General features: G+C 62.9%; 2 protein-coding genes across 3 annotated transcripts; both read left to right on the top strand.

Annotated features, from left to right (window-relative positions):
* Nucleotides 1–59: 59 nt before the first annotated feature.
* USP2 (ubiquitin specific peptidase 2) lies at nt 60–11,259 on the top strand (the record flags this gene model as incomplete). Of its 2 annotated transcripts, none has more annotated exons than XM_082009973.1 (12): nt 60–795; nt 8,602–8,652; nt 8,933–9,056; nt 9,370–9,481; nt 9,561–9,671; nt 9,840–9,904; nt 10,002–10,105; nt 10,179–10,259; nt 10,411–10,489; nt 10,592–10,699; nt 10,934–11,054; nt 11,172–11,259. In XM_082009973.1, the coding sequence occupies 12 exons, from the start codon at nt 67–69 to the stop codon at nt 11,257–11,259; spliced, it is 1,773 nt and encodes a 590-aa protein (XP_081866099.1). The 2 variants fall into 2 exon arrangements, with proteins under 2 accessions (XP_081866099.1, XP_081866100.1); XM_082009974.1 differs by lacking the exon at nt 60–795 and adding an exon at nt 5,753–5,893.
* A 2,263-nt stretch (nt 11,260–13,522) lies between these two features.
* MFRP (membrane frizzled-related protein) lies at nt 13,523–17,605 on the top strand (the record flags this gene model as incomplete). The annotated part of the gene is made up of 13 exons (XM_082009944.1): nt 13,523–13,576; nt 13,680–13,791; nt 14,042–14,167; nt 14,527–14,688; nt 14,769–14,997; nt 15,107–15,237; nt 15,379–15,504; nt 15,654–15,730; nt 15,876–16,024; nt 16,217–16,347; nt 16,877–17,011; nt 17,175–17,302; nt 17,381–17,605. The coding sequence occupies 13 exons, from the start codon at nt 13,523–13,525 to the stop codon at nt 17,603–17,605; spliced, it is 1,785 nt and encodes a 594-aa protein (XP_081866070.1).
* Nucleotides 17,606–19,858: the final 2,253 nt, after the last annotated feature.

The following is a 19,858-nucleotide window of genomic DNA, read 5'->3' as shown; positions in this document are numbered from 1 at the left end:
CTGACCCTGGGCTCTTCTCTTGCAGTCAATGCCTCCAGGAGAGTGCGCTGAGCCCCAGCCTCCAGCATGTCCCAGCTCTCCTCCACACTGAAGCGGTACGTCGACTCATCCCGCTATGCCGAGACCACCTACAGCAAGATGCCCAGTGGCTACAGTTCCTACACCTCCTATGGATCCACCTTGGCCACATCTTACGCAGACAGTGACAAAATCGGCTTCAAAACCAGCTATCTGGCCTCCCCCCGGTACCACCACACAGGGCTGACCCCAACCAGCGGCTATGACAGCAGCCGGCTGCCCCTGTACCCCGACTCCAGCATCCGCCTGAGCCCCACGTACATCCGCACCCAGACCCGGCCGGCTGGCGGCGGGCTGAGTGGAGGTGCATGCTACACCTTTGTGGGAGCCCCCAGCAGCCCCCCGGGCTACCTGCCCACCACATTGCCTCTCAGCCGTCGCAAATCCATCAGCCACTCAGACCTGGCACAGGAGTTTTCGGGGCTGCACGCCTCGGACAGCGCCTACGCACCCACCCCCAGCCCCCTCAGCACCCGGGGCCACCAGGAGCTCGGCGCCCTGCAGGGTCTCTACCAGGCTGCCACACGCTCTGACTATGTCCGCGGCTACCTGGAGAGCTACGGAAGGAAAAGCAGCCATGGCAGCTTTCCCACGGCCCCCCTCAGCCCCTCACAGGCTGCCCCCGGCTCTGCCCTGCCGCCCTCAGGCACCCGTTGCACCAGCCTGCCCTGCAAGAGGAACGACAGCTACTGCGACATGCCTGCCCGGGACCCCACGGTATGTGGCACCTGCTGGGGGCAGGGGATGAAGCTGGGCTGCGGTGGGGTATCTGGTCTGTGCCCTTTTGTGCTGAGCCAGGGAGCCCGAGGCACCTTGCCCACTCTCCCTGGGGATCTCGGTGTATTGCTCCGTGCCTCAGTTTCTGCATCTGCACCACGCAGGGCTGCTGCTGACCCTTCAAGCTGCCCTTGCTGGCACAGCAGTCCTGGGCCAGAGCTGCTGAGACAGTTGTGTACGGGCAGGCGGGTGTCCTCTGAGGGGCTGTGCTCCTCACTGCCTGCACTGCTGGGAGCACAGCTCACAGGGCTGCCCACGGGCACCTTGTGGCTAAGGGTGCCCATGGGCTGGCAGGAGTGTGTGCGCTGCACCTTTCTGCATGTGTGTGTGACAGCGGGTGATGGCACACATGCGCGATCTCGCACTCCTGCGTGTGCAAACCTGCATGGGCACACATGTGTCTGCACGGTCACATATGTGCACCATGCTGACACCGTGTGCCCACAGCCCCTGCCCTCTGCTCCCTCCCAGCCCCAGCCCAGTGTGGGGCTGAAGAAGGTTTCCTACTGCCTCATCCCAGCTAGAGGAGGTGACAAGACTGGGCTGGGCACTCGCTCTCCTGGAGGCACCCAGCTGGGGAGGCTGGTTTGGCTGGTGCTGGCTCTGGCACAGTGACTCTGTGCCCAGCTACTGGTCAGGTTTTTCACTGGTGCCCTGTGCTTCTTGATCCCTGGCATGGTCTGCTGCTGCCATCTTGGGGCCCTGTGCCCCAGCCCCCAGCATGGGCCATGGCAGCCAGGGGGGGAGCAGTTTCTCCATGGAAGTGGCTGCTTGGTACAGCATCACGTGTGGTGGCAGGCACTTGGTGCCCCAGGTATAAATTGGTGCCGCACCATCCCCAGAGCCTCAGCCCAGACCAGAAGCAGGCATCACACACACAGCCCGGCTCGGGCGCACAGTGGAGCAGCCTGGTAATTTTCCACTCAGGTTTCCTTCCAAGATCTGGTCAGACTCTGCCCATGTTGTCTCGCTCTCTCTTTCCAGTTGGCTTTCATTCACCCATGGTGGAGGGTGGTCTGCCCCAGCGCAGGGTCTGACCTGCCCTTTGCTTCCCTGCAGCACTGTCCCATCATTGTCCACCAAACCAGGGGGATAAAGGCTTGGGGATTCTTTTCTGCCTCCCTGTGAGCAGGAGAGGAAGCTCTTCCCCTTTCCAGCCACTGCCCCCACATCCCTTCCTGTGCCCAAAAGCTTGGGAAGAGGGCTGTGGGAGCAGCCTGGAGGTCTGGCCCATGCCCTTGGACTGGGGAAGCACAGCCAGAGGCATGGCATGGGGAAGGGAGGTTGCTGCTCCTGCCTGCTACGTTCCCATGGCTGGGCCTCAGCCGGAAGGGTATCCCCCTGCGCCTCTGAAGCTGCCCATCCCATTCGTGGCAGGGCTGGCTCCCCCTTCCCTCTCTCTGGCACCTAGCTGGGTTTCAAGCACCCACTTGAGCCCCCAGGCACAGGAGCAGGGGCAACAGAGGGGGTGCAACATCGCAGCCCGCTGCCAGCATCTCACCTGCCCCTTCCTCAGCGCCCTCCAGCCCAGAACCAGCTGCGCCACCTGCAGTGCTGGCAGTGCCCTGCCCCGGTGTGGGACCTCCTGTGCCCAACCCGCCTGGTCCCTGGCCCCCAGCCCCAGGCGAGTGGAGGAGTGGTGCTGTGGAAGGGAATTCCTGCCTCCCGATCCCACACCAGGCCCTGGTGGGGGGACCAAGGGGGGACCCAGCAGCCACCACCAGCCACGGGTGCTCACTAAAGCTCTCACCCCCACTGCTAGGGCAGGACTCCCCACCCCTGGGTGCCCACACACCGCTCTGATGTGGGTGCTAGCCTGCTGCCATGGGATGGCCATGGGGCAGCAGGGGCTGCGCTACTCCCAAGCTGCAACCTTGTGGTCCAGCCAGGGCTGACAGGCGCCAAAGGTGAGCAGGGCTTGGCAGCTGGAACAGCGTGCTGGGGTGGGCACCCATGCTGGGGCAGGCAGTGGGGCTGGATCGGTGACACTGGCTTAGGTTTCCTTGGTGCTTTGATGGACACACCTGCTATTTTCCACTCCTGTGCTTTTTTTCTTCCTTTTCCCAAGCCGGGAAGCAAATGTACCGATCGTAAAACAGACTTGGGCGCCTGCGGTCGTGCCAGGTGCCGGAAACAAGTGCATGTTACAGCCCCGGTGCTGCTATCGGTTCTGCCCCATTACCCAGCCCCGAGGGCAGTGCCAGCAGCACCCGCTCCCGCCGAGCCAGGGCATAGCAGGGCTGGCTCAGTGCCTCCTCCCATCACTTCTTCCCCAGCCACCTCCTGCCTCTGCACCACACAAACCACCATCCAGAGGAGTTTGCAGCCAGGAGGTGAGGGTGCCATTTGTTCCCACCGACACCATCACTTTGCGCCTCAGTTTACCGTCCCGCAGGGCAAAGGGAGGCGTGTGCAGCTGCAGTGAGCGGCCATGCCTGCCGAGCTGCCGGCTCCACGTAGGGCCATGCTGGCTCCTGGGAAGGGCAGGCTGGTGGGGGGCAAGACCGGAGCTGTGCCGCCCCATTAACCACCCTGGGTGAACATAGGGTCAGAAGGCCAGAGCCACCCACAAAATCGCCAGCAGCTCCCTGCAGTCCCATCCTGAGCAGCTGACGTCTCTGGCCTGCAGCCAGTCCTGGCCCTGCCTTGCATTCGCAGTGCCAACTGGGCCTGTGGCAACCTCTGCCCGTGGCAGAAGGTCACCGCTGCAGAAGGGACAGCTAAGGGCAGGGACCTGGCTCTGAGCGCTGCCTTCCTGCCGGGGCTCCCCTTCTCGCTCCTGCTCCAGCCTTGCCCCGAGAGCCCGTGTGTGCCACTCTGGATGGAGGGGAATTTGGTCCTTGGCCCAGGGCGCCCAGTGGCACTAGGACACGAGGTTCGGCATGGGGTGTGGCTGAATGCCACCCCTCTTGCCGTGGAACCAGCTCTGCTGGCATGGTGCATCCCCAGGGAGAGTGCTGCACCAGGACCCTGCACAGCGCTCGAGGCAGGCTGCGCACCGGGGCAAATCCTGCCCCCAGGCTACCCACCGGGATGCAAGGCAGAGTGGCGGGAGCCCTGGCTGGCGTGAGTAGTACTGGTACTGGGGAGCTGTGCCATGGCCCAAGGGCCCAGGCTGCGATCTGCAGGGGCTGTGGGAGCATGTTGCAGGGCACCCACGCAGTCTGTGCGAGGCCGGTGGGGTGTGCAACCCCGTGTGCATGCTGCGTCCCTGTGTGTGTATGATGTACACTCCACAGGGTGCATATATATATATACACACATGCACACACACGCAAGTAGGGATTACGACAAGCATCCTGTTGTGATGCAAAAAGCCCTGGCCCTGCAGATGAATAATGCTGCAAGATGCCTCCTCAGATATTTTTGCTGGTGCCAAAAATAGTCTGCCTCCCTCCCCACCAGTCAGCCCCTCCACTGGCTGTGCCGAGCTCACAGCGCAGACAGGGGAGGCTGCATCTGCAGCAATTAGGATTCAAACAGCAGCTACTGGCTCTGGCTGGGGGTGTACTGGGGGGGCTGGCATGGGAGGAAAGAAGCCTGTGCTTGGTGCCTCCAGCCCCCCTGGTGAGGCTAGAGGTTCTGGCAGTCCTTCGAGCAGCCCGACTGCACTCCCTGCCTCCGTTGCCCATGGAAATTTCCCTGAGCAGGCAGGCAAGACACCTGGGCATGGACAGCAGACGCAAGCCTCTGCTGCTCACCCTGCTGTGGTCAGAGGGGTGAAGCAGAGGGAAACGCAGGACTGGGGTGCAGGACACTCAGGCTCCCTGCCAGCCTCCGCATCTGCTCTTACTGCAGGAGACTAGCTGGAGCCCTGCCTGCTCTGTGCCTCAGTTTACCCAGCACTCAGAGGGGAGACACCAGATGGGGTCTTTACTCCACACAGGATTTGGGGTGAGTTCTTCCCCAATGAAAGAAGCAAGGCACTGAAATCTGAGCTTGGTGGTAATGCATCCTCCAAAGAGGGGGGCTATGCACTGTCTGCTGTTGCTCAGTTCCCCCAAAATGGCACCGCCCAGGAGCCTGGCACTGGCCCTGCAGGGAAGGCACGTGCCCGGAAGCCCCACAACTCTCTCAGATAGCCCTCAGCCCTCCTCTGGGTACAGGCACCCCATGCACCCACATGCTGTGGGGGTGCCCCACTTTTACCAAGCCAGTTTGTGGCAAGCGACCCCCAGCTGGGGCAGACCCGCTCTGTGCCAAGTAGCCGCCCAGCTCTTGGGCCAGTGCCATGCAGGCAGCACAGCGTGCCCGGGGCTGGGGAGCGGGTCCCATCAGCCCTGCTCCCCAGGAGCCAGGGGTGTGGGAGAGCCCTGGGGGAGCAGGCGCTCCTCCACTGCTGCCTTGCACTAAGTGCCCTATTGGCCCCGTGATGCCAGTGTGGTGCTGGTGCTGGGGGACGGGCGCTCCGAAGCATGGGAAGCACCGCTCCCAAGAGCTGCCAGGCTGCAGCATGCTGGTGGGGTGGAGGGGGCAGAGGCCTGCACCGAGGTGCTGCCCGCATCCTCCCAGGAAGCCCCCGGTGCCGGGGCCCTGCCGCCGCCATGGGCTCAGCATGCCGGGAGCATGGCCTGTGGGCGCAGCCGCCCCTCGCGGGCCCCCTTGGCTCACAGCTCAGCTGTACCACGCGGTGCGGCGGGGGCTGGCCGTCACGGAGCCCGGCTGCCGCCTCTCCACCCATTTGATGTCAGAGCCGCTCAGGTGCCGTCAGCCCCAGAGCCGGCACTGGCTCCGGCACTGCACGCCGAAGCACGGCGGTGCTCTGATGACACCAGGTGCCTGACCCTGTGCCCCAGGCCTCAGCTGGCCCGAGGCGTGGGGTGCCCACTCAGCACCCCCCGACATCCCCCTGTCTGCGGCTGGCCCTCATCTTCTCGCCGTGCTTGCAAGGGCCATCATGAGGGACTCCTACACAGTGACGCTGCCCGAGGAGCCCCCCGCACTCCCCGACCTTCACAAGGACCTGCGTCCTCGCACCTCCATGCCAGGGTCCCTACTGGTCTCCACCTTCGTTGGGCTTGTCCTCAACAAGACCAAGGTACGAGCCCTGCGGCTGCCTGCAGCCCCTGCCCTCCGGCTTGGGGGCAGAGAAGGGGGTGTGGGGAGGGGGCAGCCCCGGCCCTCACTGGGGAGCACGGGGTACCCCATGGCATCCCCCTTGCCAGAGGATGGGGTGCCTGGGGGTGGGTTCCTGTCCCGGCTGGCTGTGGGGCCAGGGTGCCCCGGTATCCTGCAGGAGGGGCAGGGAGCAGGTGAAAGCATGTTTCAGGATGCCTGGGTCCCTCTCCCAGCCCTGCCCCTGTGGTGACCTTGGCCAAGTCCCTGTGCCCCAGCCTACCCACTGCAAGGAAGTGGCTCCTGGCCATGCTAGCCCCTTGGCGGTCTCACTAGACTGAGCTTGGCTGTCCCCAGAGCCACAGTGCCAGGGCAGATCTGCCCCTGCAGGGATGGCAGAGGCAGGGCGCAGGGAGGGCAGAATCTGGCACTTACATAAGTCTGGCTGCTCCAGCTTTCCTGCTACCCCAACAGGCACTTGGCATGTGGACCCAGATGGGGCAGAACAGTCTGGATCTTGCCGCTTGTCCCCATCTGCTGTTCCCTGTCCCCCTCCTGCAGTGCAGCCTCAGGGACTCCCCATCCACTGCCGCGTGAGCCAGCTCTCCTTCGCCGCCTCTGAGGAGTGCCGTGTCCTAGATAAAGCCCCGGATGGGCAAGGGGGATTAGCTGGAGTTGAGTCACGCAGGAGAGGGAAAACCAGGGCGGGAAATAAGACCCTGGTGCACACAGGCTTGTGCCATGGTGCACCTGGGCCCCCTGCACCCTAGTGCCAGCTCTCCCCTGGGGTTGCTCCAGGCTCTGGGAGGGCCGCCCAGGTCCTGGCCTGACCAGGCAGTGGGTGAATGCCAGGTCCATGTAGAGGCTTGCACCCACATTGGCGGGACACTTCGGTGCCTCCCGGCACACAGGGGGAGCTGCCCAACCAGGGCAACTGGACGAGCAGCACCCTGGCAGGGATGGCTGGGGCACATTGGGACGGGTCCCAGGAGTTGCTGCTTACCGCCCCCCCCAGCACCGTGACCTTCCCTGCAATAGGCATGGGGACATGACAGCAAGCCCTCAGGAGGTTGGCCTCCTCAAGGGATGTAGGCTGTTGAGACACAAACACCCCTCTCCTGATGCCTGCTCAGCCCCATCTGCTCAGGGACCAGAGCTAGGCCAGCTCCTCCAGCCATGGCGTGTCACTGACCTACCACAACCTGCTGGCACCCCTTGCCCAGCTGAGCCTGTCCCCCTGCCTGGGAGTCCCCATCCAGGGATAAGTGGTGGGATGGCAGTGGCACTTTTGCACAGCCATCCCCCAGCACCGAGCGCTGCGCCTGGCCACGGCTGGGGACACCCCTGCGTGCTGGGCACTGCGGGGGCACTCGCATGGCACACTGGATACCTGGTCGGTCCGGCAGAGCTGCGTGTGCCCCCGCTGGTGCTGTCCCCCCTGCGGCGGGTGATGCCTGCACCGTCGCTAAGGAGCACGTGTAACTGGATCTGGGTTATTTTGGGCTGCTGTCAGGGCTGGGTGCTCAGCACCTCCCACACACACCAGCTGCTGCTATTTTGGAGCTGCTGGGTCCCCTCCTCTCCCCCCTCTCCCCCCTCCTCTCCCCCTTCCTCCTCCTCTCCCCTCCCACTCCCCCTCCTCATGCCTGGGATGGGCAGCTGGGGTGTTTGCCTGAGGATCCTTAAAACCTCATCAGCTGGGGGGGCCATGATCAGCAGTCTGACCCTGCAAGCACTGTTGGTTCCCCACCCTGCCCTGGGCACAGCTCTGGGGAGATTTGCCTCACCACTACCCTCTGCGCTGGGCTCGCATGCAGGACTGGGAGCAGGACCTCAGGGCTCCCACCACTCATCCCCACCAGAACCTGGTTCCCCCATGCTAGGAGACGGTTGGGCAACCGTGTGGCCCCCCAGACCCCTCCGCACTCTCAGTCTCTTCAGCAAAGAGTGGCAATGCCAGCAGCCAGCTGTCCGTGCCATCTCTGCTTGGCAGTTGCCTGCCCAACTCGGGTAGTTCCTGGGGACCTGGAAGAGCCCTGTGGCACAGGTGCAGCACAGCCAGGCCAGCAAGCGGTTGGGAGGGCACTGCTGGGCACACAGTCCCGTCCCCCAGGCTGACTACCGCAGGGCTGGGCTTGCACTTTCCTGGGTGGACTTTATCCTGCAAAACAGCTGTGTCAGTCTGGGCTGTGCTTGTGCATGGTGTCCTGGAAGGGACACCCAACGTGGACAAGGTGAGCAGTGGTGTGGAACCGTGCACCTCCTGCTGCCGTGGGGCAGGCATGGGGCACTGCCACCCCTCAGCTTCCCGGAGCCCAGGGCTAGTAAGGGGAGGCAGCAGGGATGGCTGGCCTGACCCGCAGCCCAGGCTATGAGGCAGCAATGTTGCCAGGCAGGGAGAACTTTGAGCCCTGCGCATTGTCCTGGGCCAGGGAGCCAAGCAGTGGCAGCCAGGCAAGCAGGATGGGGCAGGCCAGCTGTGGCTTCCCTCCAGGTCCTCAGCCATGGTCCTGCATGCAACCAGTGCAGTGCTGGCTCTGCCCGTGATGCCCACAGTGGGATGGGGCCTCTGCTTGCACTTGAGGGTGTGCTCCACGTGGATGCCTGTGGCACTGTGGCCTCACTGGGCTGCCTACAGGCACAGCCAGTCTGTGCCAGGCACTGTCTCAGCCCTATTCCTTCTCTCTGCAGAGCTCCAAGGCAGTGCAGGGGCTGACTGGCCTGCGAAACCTTGGCAATACGGTGAGTGCTTACCCAGGCATCTGGCTGCACAGCCCCAGCTCACACCATGCTCTTCTGCGGGCATATCTTTGGGGCATTGGGGAGCCCTGTCCCTTCACCTCGCCCCCAGCACCCACACTCTTGCCTCTGCGACTCCCTGCACCCCGCTCCCGATGGAGAGGCTCCTGTGCTCTGCACTGCTTCGTCCCTATCCTCTGCCCACCCACCCCAGCTATGCCCCTGCCACTGCCTGCCTCCCTCTGCCTCCCGTTGCCATGGTTTTCTCTTCTGCCTCCCCCAGTGCTTCATGAACTCCATCCTGCAGTGCCTGAGCAACACCAAGGAGCTGCGGGATTACTGCCTGCAGAACCAGTACCTGCGGGACCTCAACAACAACAGCCGCATGCGCACCGCGCTCATGTCAGGTAACTGTCAGTCACTGGCTCCACACCCTGCAGGACTTGCCTGCAGCACACCCCTGCAGCACGTCCTTGCCCCCCTGAGCCACCCCATGTCCTGGAGAACCCCCACCCAGAGGACGGTGCTTCTCCCCAGTCTTGCTGGGGCAGGTGCTGTGCTGTGGTGTCAAGCCAGTGGGAGGACTGGGTCCCCTCTCCAGAGGGGATGAGGATGGCCACAGGGACCCCGGAGTGGGTTGCTGAGCTCTCCCTTGGAGGGCACAGCAATGCCATGCTCTGGCCAGCTGTGCTGCTGACCTACCTCTCTGCCCACCCACAGAGTTTGCAAAACTGATTCAGCTGCTCTGGACTTCATCCCCCAATGACAGCGTGAGCCCCTCTGAATTCAAGACACAGATCCAGAGATATGCCCCCCGCTTTGTTGGCTACAAGTAAGGGGTGTCTGTGGGGGGATGGCAGGGGGAGCTGAGCCCCTGCCACTGCTCACTGGCCATGCCCCATGTCTTGCAGCCAGCAGGATGCACAGGAGTTCCTGCGGTTCCTCCTTGATGGGCTGCACAGTGAGGTGAACCGTGTGCTGGTGCGGCCACGGGCCAGCACAGACACCCTGGACCACCTCCCGTAAGTGCTGGCTGGGGCGGAGGCAGCAGACAAGCCCCATGGATGAGCTCACTTGCCTGCAAGCCCGACCCAGGGACAGTGACCACACAGGTCCCTCTGGGATGGATCATGGGGCCTGGCATCCCACAGACCACACTCAGTACTGCTCTATCTCCCCATCTCTTGCAGTGACGATGAGAAGAGCCGCCAGATGTGGAGGAGGTACCAGGAGAGGGAGGACAGCCGCATTGGCGGTGAGCAGGGCTGTGGGGAGAGGAGGGCAGGGCTGGGCTGGGAACAGGGCTGGGAACTGGGGCTCTCACCCTATTTTCTTTGTGTCATCCCCACCAGACCTCTTTGTTGGGCAGCTGAAGAGCTCGTTGACCTGCAGTGAGTGCGGCTACTGCTCCACAGCCTTCGACCCCTTCTGGGACCTGTCCCTGCCCATCCCCAAGGTAAGGGATCCTCACCAACCCCTGACCCCCTGCCCCACACACCCTGACCCTGACCCATGCTGTGCTCCCTCAGAAAGGCTATGGGGAGGTGACCCTCATGGACTGCCTACGGCTCTTCACCAAGGAGGATGTGCTGGATGGGGACGAGAAACCGGTACGAGGCATGGGGCATGGGGGCAGGTGGGCTTGCCTTAGTACAGGCCAGGCCCCTTTCCCTCCATGTCTGTGTTGCCAGGACTGTGGGCTTGGTGCCCAGTGGGGATGGCCTCTGCCTTCATCCTGCTTGTGCTGTTTGTCTTCCACAGACATGTTGTCGCTGCAAGGCCAGGACAAGGTGCACAAAAAAATTCAGCATCCAGAAGTTCCCCAAGATCCTGGTGCTTCGTATCCTTCAGGTGGAGGGATGGGGCCAGGGGGTGTTGGGGGGGGGCATGTGATTCCTCATGGGTTCCCCTTTGTTCCTCGTCTCCTTGACATGACCCCCAGACCTGAAGCGCTTCTCAGAGGCCAGGATACGAACGAGCAAGCTCACCACCTTTGTCAACTTCCAGCTGAAGGACCTGGACCTCCGGGAGTTTGCCTCACAGAGCTGCAGTGAGTGCTGGGCCCTGTGTGGCTCCAGCCCAGCCCTGGGCTCAGGGTGGCTCCCAGCTGGGTCTCTCATGCCCCCCAGGGTGCTGCAGCCTGCAGCGGGGGGCAGAGGCACGGGGGGTGGGAGCTGCAGACATCCAGGGTGCCAGTCCCTCCTGGCCCCAGCTCCATGACGGCATGTTGGGGGGCAGCGGGGCAGCAGCTGGCACAGCTGAGCACTGCCCTTGCTCCCCACAGACCACGCCGTTTACAACCTCTACGCCGTCTCCAACCACTCAGGCACCACCATGGGGGGACACTACACTGCCTACTGCAAGAGTCCTGTCTCCAGCGAGTGGCACAGTTTCAATGACTCCCGGTGAGGCTGTGCATGGGACAGGGGTGGCTGCAGGGTCGGGGTGAGCAGGGACGCCCTCCGCAGAGCATCCTGGTGCCTTGTCCCCATCGCTCACACCGTATCTCCCCCTCTCCACAGTGTTACCCCAATGTCATCCAGCCACGTCCGCAGCAGTGATGCCTACCTGCTTTTCTATGAGCTGGCCAGCCCGTCCTCCCGCATGTAGCCAGCCCTGCCTCCCCGGGGACTCCCTGTGCCACCCCTCAGAGACGGCCTCTCCAGGTTTCAGCCATTTGCCCCCCAGGTGCAAGAGGGAGGTGAAGAGGAGAGATCCCGAGGTGGCTGCAGCAGGAGGCTGGAGGCAGCCAGGAGCAGATCCCAGGCAAGGACACCCCAGCTCCGAACTGAGGAGGGCAGCCCGTGGCAGGGCAGGACCCAGGCAGCTCAGGCACCTCCTGGTCGCTGGCATTTGGTTTTTATCTTGGGGTACGTTTTAGTTTCTTTTTTTTTTGTTGGTGTGTAATAAAAATACTGAGCAAGGGACTCTGCGGGCATGGGGCTGCCTGCCCCATTGACTCAGCCAGGACCTCTGCTACCCTGGGGGAGAGCTGGGGACCCAGGAGAGCCTCCCACATCCCTCCTGGCCTTATGGCACTCCCATTCTGCTTGGCCATCCTGGAGGATTTGCGAACTGCTCCCAGCATCCTCCCAGCACTTCTGAACCTCCTGGCAAAGGACCCCGGCCCTTCAGTTGCCTCGGTCCCATCTCAGGCAGCGTGTCCCCACCAGTTGCCCCATGCACACTCCTCAAAGCAGCCTGAGTTCAGGCCCAGACTCACGGACAGGAGGGATGAAAACATTTTGTGGAATTTCTATCTATTTATAGTGGACTTTGCTCAACCTGGATCACCCTGTTGCTTCCTGGCTCTCCAGGGACTTGTGCCGGGGGATGCTTTAGGTAGATTTTTACCTGCCTCCTCATACAACGGTGCCTTATACCATTTAGGGGAGCGGGAGGCCATTAAGGTTGCACAGAAACGTTCGTCCTGCAGAGGAGGGGGGGGACGGGACAGTGGCTTTCCGGGAACATCTGCAATTGGGGCTTTCCTCTCCCTGCGATCAGGAGCCCCCTGGGCGCCTGGGGATGCATGTCCCCATCCACCCTGCTGCTCCGTCCTCCAGCTAACAAACGCCAGTGGCCTTTTTAGCCTTTTCTCTAATTTATTCTCCTCCCCATCCTGCCTTGCCTAAGGTGGAGCAGGAGGAGAGATGGGCCTGACCCAGCACAATCCCAGCCCCAGCCCGCAAGGCAGCTACATCCAACCTAGCAACCCATCCTGCTTCACCCTTGCTGCCCCTGTGGGCACAGGCTGAGCACTCACGAGCCATGAGCATCCCACCCAGCCCGGGGCAACCTGGCAGGGCTCAGGGGAAAGCAGGCCAGGATGGAGGGGCTGCCCGTGGCAGGTACTGGGCTGGGGCAGCGTTGCTGCTTGGCAGGTGGCTTGTTTACTGTGTAAGCAAGATGGGCGGGAAGTGTCTCGTACAAGGGAGACGCATGCAGGAATAAATTTTAGCTTGAACTGAGTGCTGTGTACATGTGCTTGTCTCTGGGTGGGCAGACGAATGACTGTGGCTCCAGCAGCGGGATGGAATCCACCACTGGTGCCGGAGCAGCCTGCCTGTGTGTGGCTCCAGAGTCCCAGGAGCACCCATGCCCTGGGGCAAGGGAGACGTGGGTGCAGGCAGCAGTCCCTCTCCTCCAGCCACCCACAGTGCCTGGAGGCAGAGGGAGCCTTTCCTCCTGCTCTAGCCCTGCAGAGCTCCCCAGTGCCCATGCTCTTCACCCAAAGCCCCTGAACAATGGTCCCTTTCTCCGCTGCTTAGGGATGGAGATGGGCACTAAGGCATTAAGGGAATGCAGGCACTTAGTGCTGGGGAAGCACAAGGAAAGGAAGGACACCTTCAGCCTGGGCTCCCCAACACAGCCTCTTCAGTGCCACCCCGCACCAGCAAGGAGCTTGGAGGCAATAGGCAAACCAACGATGCCTCCGTGCACCCAAAAGCAGGGTCCTCAGAGGGGCAGACTCCCAGCAGGGTGAGTGCAAGCACACCTTCCCCTTTAAGACGCTGGTTCCCTGTGCCAGAGCCTGACCTCGGCATCCTCAGCTGAGCTGGATTAACGGGGTGAGGGGGAAGGGGCCTGCAGAGGGGACTGGGGCCGCCAGTCTCCCAGGGCTCCCCACACTCACGGTGCGGCAGGCATGGCCCTCAGGGCTCCGCGGTGTCTGGCGCTGCAGTGGCGCATGTAGGCACAGCTGGCGCTGCCACAACCTCTGCCCCGGTGCGTGGAGCAGGGGTCCCCACGCTGCCCGAGGGCCAATGGGGGCAGCCAGGGAGGAGCGGGTGGTGGGGCAGGCGGCTGTGCCGGGGGGCAGAGCGTGCTGGGGAGGCTTTTAGCCAGGCTGCACTGGGAGTCGCCCACCGCAATGAAAGACTTCACCGAAATCACGCTTTGCCCTGACGCTCTGGACCACAGCAAGGTAGGGCTGGGGGTGGGGGTGCCACCTAGGGGTCCCCGCCTAGCCACCCGCGGGTCCCTGCGGCCTGCTGCCCATGGTGCCACCCGTACTCGCTCTCCTGCAGACTGAGTTCTGCAACCCCGTCTTCGAGGGCGAAGAGCCCCGGGCAGCACCGAGCGCCGAGTGCCCGCCAGACGAGGATGGGACCAGCCCCATGTCACCCCAGGACGGCCTCGGTACCCACCTGGGGGTTTGTACTCACGCCCCTGTCCATGAGACCACCAGAAGCAGCCACGGGTTTGGGAGTGGGGTGGTGGGGCAAGCTTTCTGCAGGGCTCTGAGGATGCTTAGGGGACCCACTAGCACCCCGGGACAAGAGGTCGGGATGTGCCCAGCCAGGACTCAGCCAGCCATGCAGGGAGGTGGCAGGGTGGGGGTATAGCTAGCAGCACCCCGGCTCTGTCCACTTTCCTCACCCTCCCACAGGCCGGCAGCTCTGGCAGGCAGGCTGGCGGTACCACACAGACTGCAAATTCACCTGGCTCTGTGTGTCTCTGATGAGTGCCATACTCCTCTTCCTCGTTGCTCTCTTGCTGGGCATCATCATCCACCGTGAGTGCCTCAGCAGGGAGGGCTGGGGGATGGACTGTAACTGTGGGGTGGGGGACACAGATCTGGCTCAAGGAGGGAGGGGGCACAGCGAGGGCATCCATCCTACACAATGGGTCTGCCCATTGTGGGGAGAGAGTGCCCCCATGCACAGCAGCAAGGGGGAATCTCCATCTCCCTGAGATGTGGCAAGGTCACTGGGCCCTGTGAGACCTGTGCAGGATCCCCTGGGACCTGCACACCTGTGGGGTAGGATAGGAGCACAGGACATGGGGCTGGGTGAGCTTCCTAAGCCCCTTCCCCACACTGCAGTCATTTCTCCCTGCGCGGGCTGAGCTGTCCCTACTCTTCCCTGGGCACAGAGCTGACGTTTCCGCAGCCAGCCAGCACCCCAGCTGCAGCCCTGCCTGCTCATGGCACTGCCGCTACCACTACAGCACCCACCCGAAGGGACCCCTTGTCCCCCAAAACAGCTGCCACACCAACACAGAGCTGGCTGCCCACAGCTGGCACGCCAGCACCGGGTAAGTCCCACGTGGGGCAGTGTGCCAGGACAGAGGTGCCCTGCAGCACTAGCTCATGCCCATGCTGTTGCCCCGTGCAGCCTGCGGCGGGACCTTGCAGGGCCCCGAGGGCTCCTTCAGCTCTCCCAACTACCCTGGTCCCTACCCGCCCGATGCACTCTGCATCTGGCGCATCGAGGTGGGCCACGGCCTCGTGATCCAGCTGAAGATGGAAACATTCAGTGTGGAGGGCACTGCCTCCTGCCTCTTCGACCGTGTGGAGCTCTACGAGGAGCAGGGGGCTGTCGGCATGGATCCTGCCCCAGCTCGGTGGGGCCCGACCAGGTAGGGCCCCTCGCACATGGGGAGCACAGTGGTGCAGTGGGGAGGGGGCAGCATCTATGGAGATGAGCAGTGTCACCCCTTGTTGTGCTCCCAGGTTTTGTGGCAACATGGCCCCCCCAACCTTCAACACCAATTCCAACCACCTACGTGTCACCTTTGTCTCCGACAGCAGCGTGGGTGCCCCAGGCTTCAGCGCCCGCTACCGTGCCGTGGCCCCCACTGAGAGTGAGTACCCCCACCCCAGGCACTGCCAGGGCTCCTCGCTGCGGGCACCAGGTGCTCTTCCGTAACGCCAGGGCACTGAGGCAGGGGAGGGTGCCCAGTGGGATGCCACCACCAGCCCAGCAATCTCTGCCTGCGCTGCAGAGAGCTGTGCCTGGAACGAGCACTTGTGCGACCAGGGGCTTTGCCTCCCCCTGGGCTTCATCTGTGATGGCTTCCACGACTGCGCAGACAAGAGCGATGAGGCCAACTGCAGTCTGAAACACAAAGGTGTGCCAGCCCCCCACCTGCAGCCCACAGCCCCTGCGGCACCTGGCCAGAGGGCACAGTGATGGGCAGTGGGAAGCAGGGGCAGGGGAGTGGGGAGATGGGGTGAAGGGAGAGGGGCAGGGGGTAAAGCTGCATGTGTGTCCCTCCAGAGTGCGGGGGGCCGCTGACCACCTTGGAGGGGCACTTCTCCACCCCGAGCCATCCCCAGCCATACCCACACCAGCAGGTGAGAGAAGGGATGCTGGTGGGATGGAGGCGAGAGTAGGGTGATGGTGAGGATAGGCACGGAGGAAGGCAACCTCCCACCAGGGAGAGCTGGGGGTGCCCCTGCCCGACTTCACAGGTATCACTGGTTGCCCCCTGCCCTGCAGCTGTGCCTCTGGCAGATCTCGGTGCCCGTGGGCCACGTCATTGACCTGCACTTCCACAACTTCAGCCTGGAGTCACATGAGGACTGCAGCTTCGACTTTGTGGAGGTGCACGACAGCGCAGGCACGGGGGCTGCCAGTCTTATGGGCAGGTACAGGCACACGCCGATATCTCCAGCCCTGCTGCACCAGCCTGAGTGCCCTGAGCTCATGTGGCTCAGCTGGGAAAACTGAGGCACAGGGCAGGCTGGTGAGGAGGACCCACCAGAGGACAGGGTTTGGGAAGGTGTTGGTTCATCCCGCTGCCCACCCTGACCCCATCCCTTGCCCCACAACCCCGGCAGGTTCTGTGGCCACCAGCTGCCACCCACCCTGACCTCCTCACGCCATGTCATGACCATTCTCTTCGTGGCAGACGAGGGAGTAGCAGATGACGGGTTCTTCGCCACCTACCAAGCCCGCAATGCCACAGAGAGTAGGTAGCCAAGCAGGGGCGTAGGTTGCCCAGAGGGGCTGTGCAATCATCATCTTTGGTGGTTTTCAAGGCCAGGCTGGATAAAACCCTGGAAGTAACTGCTCTCACCCCATAGCTGATCCTGCTTGGAGCAGGAGGTCAGGCTACAGGCTCCTGGAGTCCCTTCTCATCTCAATTACCCTATAACCCTGTTGATCCTAGCTATGGGGATGTGGTCTGGAAGGGCTCACCTGCACAACAGGCATGATCCGTCACCTGAGGGCTGTCCCCAGAAAACCCAGGGAATTTGGGATCCCCCTAAGTTGGGCCAGTGATGGTCACCTATTGGCCGTGGTGCCCAGGTGGCAGTGCTCTGCATCCTTTTACCTGGATGTCCCCTGGCCAGTGACCAAGAAGAGCAGCAACAGGAGTGGCCAGCATGGGAACAGGCTGACTCCCAGCAGGGAGGCCAGCCGCCATCAGCACAACTTGGGCCACATGCCCATGCCTGGGCCCATGCCCTGCTGCACTGGCCGCTCTCATCTTACAGAGACCTGCAGCCCCACAGAGTTCTCCTGTGGAAATGGTGAGTGCCGGGCACTGGAGTCTGTGTGTGATGGCTGGCATGACTGCCCTGACGGCACCGATGAGCTAAACTGCACTGGGGTCTCCTACCCAGCCTTTGGTGAGTGCCACCTCTGGGTGCTCTGCTCAGCACTCAGCCCCTCCCTGAGCCCACCTGACCCGGAAGACATGCTGGCAGCTGCCTGATGGCTAACATCTGCCCGAGGCATACCTCGTGGGCATCATTGCTGCTATAAGAAGTGAAGCACCTTGCCCTGTGGCAGGGTCTGTCTGTGAGCCCGTGGAAGTGGAGATGTGCCTGGGGCTGGGCTACAATGCCACCTCCTTCCCCAACATCTGGCTGGCTATCCCAGACCAGGAGGGAGCCGCCGAGGTGCTGCAGGACTACCAGGTGAGCTGCCCGGGGGCTGCACGCGGGGCTGCCCACACCACACCACACCATGCCACACTCACCACCACTCTTCTGCAGACGCTGATGGAGCTCGCCTGCTACCAGCACCTCCGCCTCCTCATCTGCAGCCTCTTTGTGCCCAAGTGCACCCCTGATGGTGGTGTTCTGCAGCCCTGCCGAGCCGTATGCCTGGCTGCCGAGCTGCGGTGCCAGCAGTCCCTTGGCCTCCTCGGCATCCTCTGGCCCATCAACTGCAACATCCTGCCTGACTCCAATGACCCCATAGAGTGCTTCCAACCCTGACCCAGCAAGAGAAGAGAAGCAGCCTGCCCAGAGCTGCCCCCCCCCCGCCCCAAATGTCCTTCCCATTCTCTTCTTGTTGCAAATACACAGCTGATGGGGTAGACCCCATCAGCAGCACCCCATGGCCTGGCTCCTTGCCTGCTCTGGGGTCCAGCACCTCTGCTCAGCACTCAGCTCAGATGCCATGGGCTTGCCCACAGGACCAAGTCCCCTAGAGAGCAGTTGACCCTTCCCAGCCTTGCTACAAGGAAAGGCTCGTGCTGGAGGGACAGTGCCCACAAGTTGGAGCTGTGCTGGGGACACCACGCAAAGTCCCCCTGCCAAGCAGCCGTGTGGTAGCAAGAGGGTTGGGCACTGCCTCTCCATCCTCAGCCAACCCCAGACATGCTGGCCAGAGCTGTGCATGGTTCCCAGCCCATTTCTCTCTCTCAGCTTCTCCAGGCTGTGCCCAGCCTCTTTCCTGCAGCCCTCAGGCAGCTGCTAGCCTAGCAGGGGAAGGGTTAATGCTCCCGAAATGGAGCAAGGCTGGGCCAAGGTGAGCCAGGCTGCACGCAGAAGAAGAGCCCAGGGCTGCTCATGCCCCGCAACCCCAAAGCCAGCAGAATAAACAGCGTGAGCAACTGACAAACCCAATGGAGCAGGTGGCTCATTTAGGGAGGATCTGTGTGTGGGTCCTGCCAGATCCCAGGGGAAACGGGAGGCATGGGCCAAGGGAAGGAAGCCACGGCTGGCGTGAGGGGTCTGAGAAGGAGTGGAGGGGTACAGGGGCAACTGCCTGGCTGCAGGGGGGAATGGTCTGCTGGCTGTGCCCTCAATGGCCGGGGGGGGCTTGCAGGGCACCAGGGAGATGGATGGGTCTCGGAGGGGGTCAGGTTAGCAGCCCCATGGTGCAGGCAGGGGATCCTGCAAGCTGTGGCCCTGCTGACTGAGCTGGCCACGCTGGCTTCAGGCCACCCTGATGGCCACAGGCCTGGCAACAACCCACGGCCACAAACCAGCTCCCAGCTGGCCAAAAACAACAGCACCTTCACACCTTAGGAGAGAGGAGCCAGGCGGCCCCCTGCCAGCACCCAGCCTGGTGTTGGGCATCTAGGGCAGGAAGGTTCAGCTCGCAACATCACCCACACTGCTGTGGGCAGCGGCACAGGCAGGAGAAAGCCAGCAGTGCCTGTATGCTTCCCGCTGCCCTCACCCTCCTTGAGCACATGGCAAAGTCCCCTAGCCGTCTGGGGTTACTGGGAGCAGGACCCACTTGGCTCCGCACCACTCTGCCCTTGCAGCCAGCACGGCACTGCCGTGTTCCTGCACAGTTGCCCTGCTCAAGGGGCCTGAGCCCACACAGCTCCTTTGCTCCCTGCATGTCCCAGCTGCTGCAAGCTGGCTGCATGGGGACTCCCCTCAGACATAGGACTGCCCCACCACTTGGCATCTGACAGTGTCCCTTGGATGCACTCCGTGCTGGAACAAGTTAAAGGCAAACTGGGAGTGCCTTCGAAAGCCCGGCACAGTCCCAGCTTTGCCGCGTGCCCCACGGTCCCCTCGGGCTTGCCCTGCTTCCTGGCACAGCCACAGCACTGCTCTGCCTGCACTTCCACCTGCCTGCTGCTGCCTGGCACGTCCCTGCCCGTTCAGCCCCACACGCTGCCCCCAGGCCCTACGCAGCACCCCCCAGCTGGCTCCTCATGGGTGCTCCCAGCGCTGGCACTGCCAGCCTGTGTGCGCCCTGCTGTCCTCCTTGCCTCCCTGCCAGTCCCAGCCAGAGGCTGCCAGTCAGGGGACCCACATGCCCCGAGGGCTCCCTCTTCCTTCTCCCACTCCAACTCTGCCTGCCTTTGGTGCGTTCCCCTCCCTTGGCCTTGCTCTGCTTTCACTCTGCTGCCTGTTTTCTCTTGTTTCCCTTCCCTCCGTCCTGCTGCCCGGGTGCCCAGACACGTTCAGCCGAGGCGGTTTGCAGCCCATGCCTCCTCTCCCTTTGCCAGGCTGTTTGTCTCAGTCTCCCTTCCCCCTGCTTACAGCACTTCTGACACCATGGGATTATTTTTCTCTTTCCCCTTGTCTTGTAGCTTTTGGCTCCCAAGGCCCTTGATTTCCTTTGGAGTTTGGGAGGAGAGACGTGAGGAGGAGGGGGGGTGGAGAGGCTGCCTTTCCTAGGGCCTTCGTCAGAGCGAAGCGGTCAGGAAGAGCTGCAGCCCTTCCACGCCGGAGAGCAGCGAGGTGCTGGGGCAGGAGCCACAGGATCGCAGTGAGTGGGGC

Source organism: Phaethon aethereus (assembly GCF_964289735.1).
Source record: "Phaethon aethereus genome assembly, chromosome: 23".
Taxonomy (NCBI): domain Eukaryota; kingdom Metazoa; phylum Chordata; class Aves; order Phaethontiformes; family Phaethontidae; genus Phaethon; species Phaethon aethereus.
This window is presented reverse-complemented; position numbering and strand designations above follow the sequence as displayed.